Source organism: Anneissia japonica, unplaced genomic scaffold (genome assembly GCF_011630105.1).
Source record: "Anneissia japonica isolate Jap-2015-1 unplaced genomic scaffold, ASM1163010v1 scaffold287708_len1499824_cov190, whole genome shotgun sequence".
Taxonomy (NCBI): Eukaryota; Metazoa; Echinodermata; class Crinoidea; order Comatulida; family Comatulidae; genus Anneissia; species Anneissia japonica.
In genome coordinates this window covers 1390553-1403003 of record NW_022752295.1, presented here as the reverse complement: position 1 = coordinate 1403003, position 12451 = coordinate 1390553, and the positions used below count along the sequence as shown (strand labels likewise).

At 33.0% G+C, this 12451-nt stretch overlaps 1 protein-coding gene and 1 non-coding gene across 4 annotated transcripts in view; both read right to left on the bottom strand.

Moving 5' to 3' along the window:
- Positions 1-11: 11 nt before the first annotated feature.
- Trnat-ugu lies at positions 12-84 on the bottom strand. The gene has a single exon. It is a non-coding gene; the product is annotated as a tRNA-Thr (tRNA).
- A 7941-nt stretch (positions 85-8025) lies between these two features.
- The window catches only part of LOC117122239, a 10429-nt gene continuing 6003 nt past the window's right edge, over positions 8026-12451 (bottom strand). For all 3 annotated transcript variants that reach the window (XR_004447686.1, XM_033267767.1, XM_033267768.1), the window contains exon 4: positions 8026-8581. Coding sequence is in view for 2 of the 3 variants with exons in the window: in XM_033267767.1 (XP_033123658.1) it covers positions 8531-8581 (51 nt within the window). In the remaining variant the exon portion in view is untranslated. The remainder of the gene's footprint in view (positions 8582-12451) is intronic.

Below are 12451 nucleotides of genomic sequence, written 5' to 3'. Positions count from 1 at the left end.
GTGTAATAAAATTCCTCCGACGGGATTCGAACCTGCGACCTCTCGCTTACAAGGCGAGCGTCATAACCACTAGACCACGAAGGCTTCATGGTTGAACAGGTCCAAATAACCGTCGGGAACATTGTATTACATAATGCTACGCCTCAAGAGGGCGTTCGGCCGGATAAATCTGGCAATACGGCTAGAAATATTGTCGTATATTATATATGATATTGAAGGGAGTTAGCCGTTAACATTGTTGAATAAATATAATATAAATCATCAAAATTACATATACAGTGTTTTAAATATATATCAACGCTTCGCTGGGGATATAGTTAAGTCTTATAGCAACTTTTTTTCGATTCAAAACCTTTTGTCAAGGATGATATGTATGAAGTATAAGTATGTCTAAGTAGTTCTGAAAAGAACTGTTGTTGTTGAGAATGTCTCAACGTTAAATAATAGTGATAATAACTTACAGTCAAGGATGATATGTATGAAGTATATGTATGTCTAAGTAGTTTTGAAAAGAACTGTTGTTGTTGAGAATGTCTCAACGTTAAATAATAGTCATAATAACTTACATTTAATGATCTCTCGAGTGTTCAATATATATATATATATATATATATATATATATATATAATATTATTTATTTTATTTAGGCCTATTTACTTATTTATTTATTTTTAATTTTTTTCAGAACAATTTCGATCAATCGTATACTGAACACAATAAGATTACAGAGACTCCTCTAATCAACGCTTCGCTGGGGATATAATTAAGTCTTAAGTCAAACATGCGTTGGTACGTATGACGTCTGAGTGAAAACAACCAATGAGCGAAGCGTATTAAGTTTACGTCCGATGAGTATAACGAAATAACGAAAATAAAGATAGGCCTAGTAGTAAAAAATAATAATAACAATAATAGTAATAATGCTGGTGTAAATGTGTGTTTGTTGATGGTAGTTTAGGGAGTAAAATTTAGGTTAAGAGTATCAGTTTGCTCAATTACATCGAAATAGCTTTCAACTCTCGTCTCTGCGAAATACTGTTATAAATACTACCAGATTGAACTTCTATAAACCAAAAGCCGATTACACCGACTCCAAGATTGTTGAGAAGGCAAAGAAGACTATACAAGGTGTTATGCCGCCTACCAAGAAAACAGAAAGTTGAAAAAAAGATGATGGTACAACGCGCAGATGAATGCGGTTCAGCGTCAGAAGAAAATGACAATGAGAAAACTAACACGGTCCCATATTCCGATGTTCTTGTAGGACTAGATACCGACCCGTGAAATCAGGAACACTGGTTTTATCATCCAAAATAGTGATCAGATCAAATAACTTTATACCATTTTGCTCAAAGTGGGAAGCGTTATGGTATTAACCGACCATACCAAAACGAAATTTAAGCAATTATTTGAAGAGCATTTGCTAAGCTAACACTTAATTCATGAATTTGTAAATTAATGTAAATTCTATTATGATATGTATATTATTAGTTTGATCGAAACAAAATAAATGAAAAGCTATATTTGCTTCTAATACAAAATTGTATGACTATCTGATATTAATTTATTTGATAAACATTTAAATGCCTGGAGCTCTTGAATATACCATGTATTATTATTATTATTATTATTATTATTAATAATTATTATTATTATTATGTAACAGCATGAATGAACACGCTACAATAAACAATATAGATTTCTTATTACATGTATCGATGTATTATCGAAATATGAGTTTGCTATCCCTATTAAGAACAAATCTTCCGATACAATGTTGAGTGCTATGAAGAAACTTTTATTGGGCAAAAGAAAGCCTTTAAAAATTCATACAGATAGGAGGTTCAGAATTCACAAACAAAAAGGTTCAAGCATATCTTAATTCCCAAGACATACATTTCTTTATGACAATGATTCAATAGATCAATAAAAACGAGAATGTGGAGATATTTCAAGTCTAAAGGTACCAATAAATATATCGATGCGCTTTCCAATGATATAATTTCTATTATCTGAAGAGCGTTTGCTAAGCTAAAAACACTTAATTCATGAATTTGTAAATTAATATAAATTCTATGATGATATTATTAGTTTGCTAGAAACAAAATAAATGAAAAGCTATTCTTGCTTATTGCTGAAACACAATTGTATGGCTCTCCCTCATTATTTGAATGTATATTGAATGCTGGTAGTGGAGCAGATACATAAAACAACAGGAACCAAAACTGATAATGAGTTATATATATACTACGGCCCTAAAATTTTGATAGTTTCAGAGGGATAGAATCATGAATTAAACTGGTTACAATGGTGAAGACGTTGGTGATAAGGATGATGATGATACTGTTGATGGTGATGATGTTCAAGAAAATAATAAACAAAATATATTGATGGATTATGCGAAGTATCAGTGGTGATGATGGGGATGCTGCTGTTGGTGATGATAATAATAACGAAGATGATAACTATGATGGATATTGATGATATTGACTATGATATTGATAATGCGATCAAAGTGAGGATGATGGTATATGTTATTAGGATGCTACAAAAGTTGTTGATAGTAACTATGGTAGTGATTATGATTATTTTGATAACCATAGTGATGGTAATGATGTTGGCGAAGACAACTATGAGATGAATGTTGATGATGACTATGGTAGTGATGATGGAAATTAAAGTGAGGATGATGGTGGAGGTGATTATGATGCTACAAAGGGTGATGGTAGTGATTATGTATATATTGACAGACATAGTGATGGGGATGGTGTTGGCGAAGTTGACGACAATGATGGTGATGTTGATGGTAATGATGATGATGATGACGATGATGAGTGCAAAGATTAAAAGCGAGTTATTATACCGCAAAAATAAAATGTATTCATAAAACCTATTATTACATTTTAAAATATATAGTAAGGTCTATGATATCCTCGGATACAATCAAAACAGAAATAATATAGCAAAAATAATCTAAACAAATATAATAATTAGAAATAATAACTCAAAATACTTTAAAGAAACATACGGTAGTTATATTCAAAATACTGTCGGCATAGAAAAATAAAATTTTCCATATCAAAGAGTTAGTAAACAATGTTGAGGAGCAACGACAGCGTATAAGTGAGAGACAACATTTAAATCACATAAATAGGACTTCATCAGTTGATCGATATCAATTAGGTTGTGGTCATATAATTGTAATTAAAGAATCCTGTTGTTTTCGTTTCTTATTAGGCTACTGTGAATTTGACATAACATTATAAATTAAAGACATTCTCTTGTATAATTTCAATCTAAATTAACAACGAAAAATAGAAAAATGTTCATCTGATACAACATTTTTTGGTTTGGACTTCTCTGGTTGAACCACCATTGACAAAAATAAAATTCCAAATGCTGTCTTTGAAGTACGATATTATTTTTTTGTATATAATCATGACATTTTTTCCTTTTTTTTTTTTGACGTTCAGCACTTCAATATCTGTCTTTTTTTTTGTTAAGTTGACCTTATGCCAAATACCGTGACAATACAACCACAATATAACATATGTGACCATTTCCAAGGAAACCGTGACATTAAATACGGACGTAATTTCACTATTCCCTGGTATTTCAGTCCTGTTTCTTGTTGGTAAAGCCCACCACCTGAGTACTTTGAAAGTGTAGGAGTATAACAAAAGTGGCTAGAAATAGGGTCGAATAACAGGAAAGGTCCAGCACCGTAATTTACAGTTTTGTGGAAATGCAAAATTCATATCTGTATTATAGGAGACACGCAATGTATGTCAGAGGTGTAATACCGATCAAAGCACGTCATTTGTATTTTGAAGGTATTCTGAATCTGTTTTTTTCATCGATATTTTATTGTTGCTTCTTATAGCATATAATTAGAAACTTAAGAAAGGTGAACCAATTAAATTGAATAATGCAGCGATCAATAGAAATATATTATCAATTTATCGCGTGTCATAGTCAATCAAAAACAAACGTAATTATACTAAAATCTTTATTCGGTCGGCTGCATTTCATTGATGAAATCGATGAGCGGTCCTCCTAAACCATGACTTGCATTTAAGAAAATTTCTCGCATAGAGTAATAAATGAAATTAATAAAATTACAATTTACAATAATATCTCATCAAGAATATTTTTCTTAAACATACGTCTCTACATCAACGTTCCTTTCAAGGGAGTTAACCTGAAGATAACTAACAATTAATCCACTGACCTGTTGTAGAAATATTTTTGAAAAAGAAGTTTTGAAAAAGCAAACAATATTTTATTATCTTAAGGCCTTGCAGTATATATATTTAGGTAGTTGCAAAAAATGGACTTCTTAAGCGTTAAGCGTTTACAGATATCTTCAGGCCTGTACGCGGGGGGGGGGGGACCTGTTGTAGAAATATTTTTGAAAGAGAAGTTTTGAAAAAGCAAACAATATTTTATTATCTTAAGGCATTGCAGTATATATATTTAGGTAGTTGCAAAAATGGACGTCTTAAGCGTTAAGCGTTTACAGATATCTTCAGGCCTGTACGCAGGGGTGGGGGGTGCGTACGCCCCTCTAAATTACAAAAGGTCCACATTTCCCGGCGTAGAAAATGCAAGACACACTCTCACATGCTCCAAAAATCCATCCACCAAAAATGCTTAACCAATCAGAGCAGTTTCCAACTATAGGACTGCCTCTAATTTGTCGTACAAGCAAGGCCTTCTTTTCTTATAAGCTTTTTGAGTAATTTTAGGGGTTTTACCCGCCCGGTTGCGTGTCAATAACTCTCTCTATATAGGTTTCACTAGAATTATCTTTATTCTCGTTTGAAGTCTGCGAGTGCCATTTCCTGCCATCTAGAGGTGCCATAATCATAAAAATTTTCTTTTCCAAAACCCCAACCACGGTGGGGTCGGCTGAGGTGGGGTGGACCCTGGCCAATATATATTTCTGTGAACGTCCCTCCTTGGACCCTCTCTATTTCGAATTCCTGAATCTGCCGCCGCCCCATACAGTATGTTAAAGCCCCTATCTGGCCCGGAAGAGTGTGGACGTATTCTCTTAAAAACAACAACAAAGTGATTTCCCTACCCTGTTCCCAATCAGATCAGTATAGGCTTATTTTATGAATTCTCGATTTTTTATATTTTTGACGTCTACCCATCTCCTCCACGACGTAAAGCGCTTGTCATTATTTGTTCATATTTGCAATTTCCATTAATTTCACTTATTTATAATATAACATTTACATTTGTGGTAAAAAATTAGTATTTTCAATACCCAATAATATTATAGGTTTTTTCATTGTGCGCTAGACATTTATTTCTTTTATGTTTAAATATATTAATGTATTATTTACCTTGTTCTATAATTTAACATAGTCTATTAATATAGGCAGTGAAAATCTGAAACACCACGTGGTTGGAAGCGGCACGTTTCACATCTAAGCTAAGAGTATGTCCAATTTGTAGGGATTTATTTTACTCCGACCTCAATTTATTTACGATTCTTAAAATTTTAACCATATTAATGAACGTTAACCAGTAGTATAACTAATGACATTTCCACGGTGTTTTTAATTAAATTGATTTAATTTTGTATAGATCAGTTTCCTTAACATATTAAAGTTGATATTTATCGTTAGGCCATCAACATTTTAGATAGACTACAGAACATTTGAAAATAAAAACACTGAATAGTGTTGCTCTCAAAACCAGTGGCGGATTGTTTTTAGCGCCCCCACTTTCCACAAATTCGCACCCACCCAATAAAAATCCTGCGTACTGGCCTGTATCTATATTATAATTATGCTTATTTCAAAGCCTAAAAGCACAGTGATGTAACTTACCGGTCTGAAAAACTGTAACAACATATATCATCAAAGTCTCGAGCTCTGCAGAAAGTCGGAATATAATTCCATATTTCAGCTTAATTGAGGGGAAAATAATGACTCACTGTCGTTATTTACTTATTTATTTTGAGCACATTACATTGTTTACAGTGTCACGCATTGATTCTTGACCAAGTAGGGTTTGACTAAATATAATGCCATGTAAAAAAAAATTGCTGATTGTCCCCTTCCTACATCAAAACAATCGCCCAACCATTTTTTTGTTTTTGTTTCTTTGTTGTTTTTTTTACACTTCGGGTAAGCCTATACTTTTTTTATGTAATTGTTTTGTCTTTCATTTGTTTGTACAGGGAGTTATTAGTGTGTATAAATTCCACCTGATCAAACACCACACTGGAAGAACCGTGAAGTTTAAATGCGGCCTTGCTCTCCATAGGGGATTTGACTTGACGTGTATCAAGTGTTTCATCACATTGATCAACAACTCTTTATTTAACATGGCCTAATTAAAATACAGAAAATACAAAAATGTAACGTAACAAAGAATATAACGCACAAGAAGATAAGCAATTTTTAACCATGAGATGTAAAGCAAACCAAGACACATGAGTACGGAAAGCATTATTTATTTATTATTTTTTATGTAAACATTAGTTAAATTTGATTTCTATAATATTTATGGCGTATTTTAAGTGTTGGTTGTAGAGGAAGTCGATGAAAGAAAATTAAAGAAATTTAAAAATATGTTTAAAGATAAAAGTGAAAGAAAAAGTCTCAAGTAAGTTTTACTGAAGTACGGTAAGCATTACTGAACTCATATGAAAAATGATACATTCAGTAACTATACCTATATCATTGCTTAATATGTAATATTTATAATGGCATTTTGATAAAAATGTGGGACGACCCCACGAAAGATAAAAAAAAATTAATAAATATGAACATGTGTTTACTATTATACAGTAACAGTGTACAGTACTGTATTCTGTCTCTTATACACATCTAGATGTGTATAAGAGACAGGTATAGGTATACCGATTTTCTATGATGACACCAGTCCTCCACAAAACAAAACATCGGTCGACGAAACATCGGTCAAAAACAATTTTTGGCGAAATGTGTGTCGGCGAATTGATTGTAGGCGAGTTGGCTGTCGGCGAATTGGCTGTCGGAGAAACGTCCTGTCGGTGAAATTCAGTGTCGACGAATTTCGGTATTGGTGAATGTTCTTTCGGTCAACTGTCTGTCAGGCAAATGTCCATCGGCAAACTGGCGTTCGGCGAAATGCCCTAGTACCATAATAATTTAGGCCAGTTGATGTTTTAATAAAGGCGAAACGTCGAATAAAATGATCTTGTTAAATTTTGAAGTGACTTATTTTATATGTGAGCTAGGGTTTAGTAATTTTACTTCACATGTACATTATTTAACGATATAGGCTTATTAAAAAAAAAATTAACACATGACTGTTGTGTGTATGTATTTTTGACAGATATCGAACAGAGCCCATTGATCTCTACTATAATGGAGATTTTATTATAATATATATTATATAATACCATTTAAAAAAAATTATACTATTATAATAGAGATCAATGACAGCAGAGCTTCAAAATCAATAGGGTGCCCACTGGGGCATCTTGTAAATGTAATTCGTCTCCGAATGCGCCGCCACTCGGGAAATCATGATATGATCATGATTATGAATTTAGGTGTGAATAACATTAATAATTTTTAGATTAATTGTCTTGATCACTAAATCAAAGTGTATTTTATATATCACTGCTACAGCTTCAGTCAGCTTCGTTAATTATCTTCAGGATAGCTCACCTGAAGATTACAATTAACAGTAAATTGTGCTTATATACCGAGTTTAATATACTTTATACCTTGTGGATGTGCAGTTGCTGACAAGAATGACATAATTCGTCCCCTTTATTGCGAGGTAACAATTAATCGTGTATCATTTTAATACGCAAAGACATAAACCCGTATCATTTTAGACAATTTATAATTTATTAATATCTTGAATAATATAGTAACTGCTTGTATTTGTGTTAATCCTGTCATATACTCATCAATTTGAATATCCAATCGTTAATACGAAGTAACAATAATTAATATTTTTCCTTAGTCCTGTACTTCAAATGTGACAAATAAGAATAATAAATTCCTCAACTGTATGTGTTTTCAACTCAATTGATTTATTCAGTAATTGAGTAATTCAGTAATGTAGACATTTCTATCACGGAAACTACAGAACGAGTGATTTCCAACAAGGACAATATATTTATACATTTATGTTGATGTACATCAATTATAAATACAGTTTTTTACTTAAGATTACGGAACTACTTATTTTACACATTAAAATATCAAGGCTATATTATGTACAGAAAATAGTCAAGAATGAAGTAATTCGGTCTACCCTAAATTTAAACATAACTTTTCACTATCTATAAATTCGAATACTTATAGGCCTACAGTGGTGAAAAACATTTACATGTGTACCGTACGTTATGGGGCAGCCTGCCTAAATACTTAAACTAATCTTAAAAGTATACATTGTTCATACATCTTGGATTTTCCCGACCAGGGAGGCCGCTTTATAAAACTAAATTACGCTGCAAATTACACCATTCTGAAACTAGATGAGGTTATAGTATCGCTTCGTTGGTTGGCTTTTACTCGAATTGCACCAATATTGTGAAGTACGTAAATATCATTCCAACTAACTGTAAAGAAAGCAAACACACATTATTCATCTCAACTAATAGGCCTACGGTATCATTTTGGTTTGTGTCATGATAATTGGGCTGTGTATTGTTAGGTTGACGGTAGGCCTATTATTGTCATTATTATTATTATTATTATTATTATTATTATCATCATCATCATCATCATCATCACGTTTGTGTGACCTTTTGTGTACTTTTCTGCATTTGGCATGTTTTGTATTTAAAGCCCCATTCCCGGCAAAATTACACTAAAAAAATGAATACGCATTACTCTAATTATTATAAACCATGGAACAATATTGGCATACATTTTAGTTTTATGCAAAAGGATAAAAAAGAGAAATAATTTGCGTAGGAGATTACCATTTTTTCGACGACTTCTTCGTTACTAGGTAAATTCAGAGGTTGTAGATCGCATCCGCTGGAATGCTCTCGCTTTTTTTTAAATTGTTTCGCAAACGAGCTATATTCTTATCTGCTTATTTACTTTTTTATCGCACAAACCAATGCCATGAACTCTCATGATAAGATATTTTAATTCATCCCCCAATTAATAATAATAATAATAATAATAATAATAATAATGATAATAATAATAATAATAATAACAATATTAAAAAAACATTAATTAATCTGTTTTACTGTACTGTTTATATCGCCGATTACGATAGTGAGCAATAAATAAAGTGTGCCATCTCTAATGAGATTAGTTGTACTTCGGATGTTCGCATCTTGCACACTGCTGTCGATCGAATAGGGATGAGATAATGTTTGTTTAATTGTCAAAATCTCGGTCAAAATTATTTTTTTAACAAATTATAAATAATGCAAATGAAATATTGTTTCACAAAAAAAGAAAATATCATGTCGGCCGTTTTAATGTATGATAACAGCACCTAAATCGAGGCCTAGCCTATGCAGCAGGCCTGTATCACCCACTAACATAATAATCAACCACTAACGTAATATTAACCACTAATGTAATAAAATTCAACCACTAACGTAACATTAACCACTAATGTAATAAAAATCAACCACTAACGTAATAAAGCCATTAACCACTAACGTATAATAACACTTTAACCACTAACATAATAAACTGCATTAACGACTAACGTAATAAAAATCAACCACTAACGTAATAACTTAAGGTTTTACAAAAAACGTTGGACATGTTGATTGTTTTTAACTCTCTTAACAATAAAACGTTGGAAGTATTAAAGGGCCAACACAGTTTACGGAACATTTACAACTTGATATAATTCCGTTTCCACCATGCTGACAAAATATTCTGAAGTAAAAAGTCAAAATGTATGGAGACGGTCAAAATTTCAGAAGTTTCAATCGAGCGTAAAGTGTACAATATTGATCCCTGTGATATCAAGTTAAAATGTATTTTGTTATCTTTAACACTGAAGTTCATGAAACAAATGTTTACCATCGACATTATTTCAACTGAACTGAAACATATTATATTCAAAACAGAATTTAAATAATGTACAGTTAAAAAGTATCCCTAAACATAGTGTTTCATTGAGAAGGTTATTACTATTTTTATTATCTAATTGATAATAAACTGAAGATAATCTGATCATCTTAAATTGCGCAATTTATTAAATTACGTGTAAAGAATAAATTTAATAACATGCCTATCTATATAGACTGGATCTTAATTCTTGAATTATATATTGCATTCATTATTAAACACTATTTATTTTTTGCACTAATGTGTTCCACATTACTTTTTTGCACAAATGGCGTTCCACACTTTACTTTTGCTGGGGTTAGTTACTGGTCAAATAGTGTGGATTTTGACTTTTTGCGCCACAATTTTGTGGTCTAACGTGATGTCAATAAAACAAATTTGGCTAAACTCTTAAATTAAATTGTACCGGTACTGAAATCAAATATCGCACGCAGCTACGCGAAAAGTTAAATAAAAACGTTTGCTTCATGAAGTTTGACCCCCCATCGCCAACATATATATTTAACCGGTGATCTTTGACCTTTCACCTTCCAAATATTTTAACATGATTTAAAAATATCATATTGATAATTTCTCTAAAATTTGATGCAGTTGAAGCATTTCTATATTTGACCTTTTTTATGAACTCTTAACCTTTCATCGTCAAAATATGTTTAACAGTATTTAAAATGTCATAAGCCCAATTTACACCGAGCAATTCTTGCTAGTAAATTGGGTAAATTGCTCTGAAACTGAGGTACATGATTGACAGGTTATTACCCAAGCAAGGCCTATAAAAAATTGAACCGGAGCAAACTTTTTCAGGAGAGTTTCTCTCCCAAGAGATCTACTCTGGAATTTTAATAGCTTTTCCTTCAGTTTACTCAAATTTGAGAGTTAAAATCAGGGATAGATAGGTTTATTCTTATTTAAAAAAAACATATATATCCAGATGTTTACTTATATTGATCCAATTTAATTGTTCAGAATGTTTTCCTGTGTGATGATAACTATATGCATCTATAGATTAATGAACTGCCATAAACCAACACTCTGATTTTCTTTTTCTAGAGTAAAATGCATTATATAAAATTGATACTTCTTAATATACTGTAATATAATAGATAGACATATAACGTAGATAATGGAACATCGAAAGTGCTTCATTTTGACAAAATTGAGTATAACATGTCTTCTTTCTACGGAATACCAATGTATTATCATTATCCTATCATGACCAGGTCACATTCCAGAAACTTGCAAGCACTAATATTGCCCCGTGTAAATTGGAGTGCAAGGCAACTGATTCTGTCTAAAGTTGATATATAGTGATTGCCCATGCAAGCAGTATTGCTCCGTGTAAAATGGGCTTTAATCTTGTAAAATGTGGGTTCAACTGAATCAGTTTTATTGACTTGACATCCACTCCATAAACTTATCCTTGTGGATCATTGAAGTGAAATTTGGGTGCAATTGGAGCATGCTGATAATCTGACCTTTGGTATTATGTGGATGCCTTTAACAGGGAACAGTTAAGTTGTAATTTGGTGGTGATTGGGTAGTACACCGGGAGACAATCACCTACTCTTTTCCGAAGAGTGTACTTCGTTCTTTAACGTGCACATATGCCATAAATGCACACGGGACCAACTGCTTAAACGTCTTATCCGAAAGCTAAGACGGTGCGCTGTTGTATTTCAGCCCTCCAGCTGAAACACAAGGAGAGGCAGCAATGGGAATTGAACCGTGGAAATAGAGATCGCCACGGTTCAGCGCACACACAACTGCTCTCTCAATACAGAGAGAACAAAAGTCCAAAGTTGTGAGTGAGTTAAAAACAAGTTAGTACGTTAGTGGTTAATTTTTATTACGTTAGTGGGTAATGAAGTTTAGTACGTCAGTGGTTGAAGTGTTATTACGTTAGTGGTTAATGACCAGGGATGGCGCCAGGATTTGCCCGACGAGGAGTGGGGGGGGGGGGGCCCCCGACGAGGGGACCGATGCCCCGACGAGGGGTCAGATTTCCCCGACGAAAGCAAAGTGGGCGTGGTTGAACTTCGATTAAAAGGCCTCGAAAGTGGTCTTGGGGGGGGGGGGCGAAGCCCCGAAAATTTTGACAATTTAGGGGTTTCAAGGCTTATTTAATCGATTTTATAGTCTACTAATAATATGTAGAAAATGCATATAATTTTTTTTCTCCCCGACGAATTGTGCTTTTTCTCCCCGACGGGGGTCCAGCTCTCCCTGACGGGGGGCCCTGGCTCCCGCTGGCGCCACCCCTGTACGGTGCACTAAAATACTTTTTGAAAGCATATTTCTAAAGCAAAACATTACTCCTATCATATTTCTAAAGAAAATAAAATATCGTTTTATTATTATAAATAAAAATAAAATATGTCCAA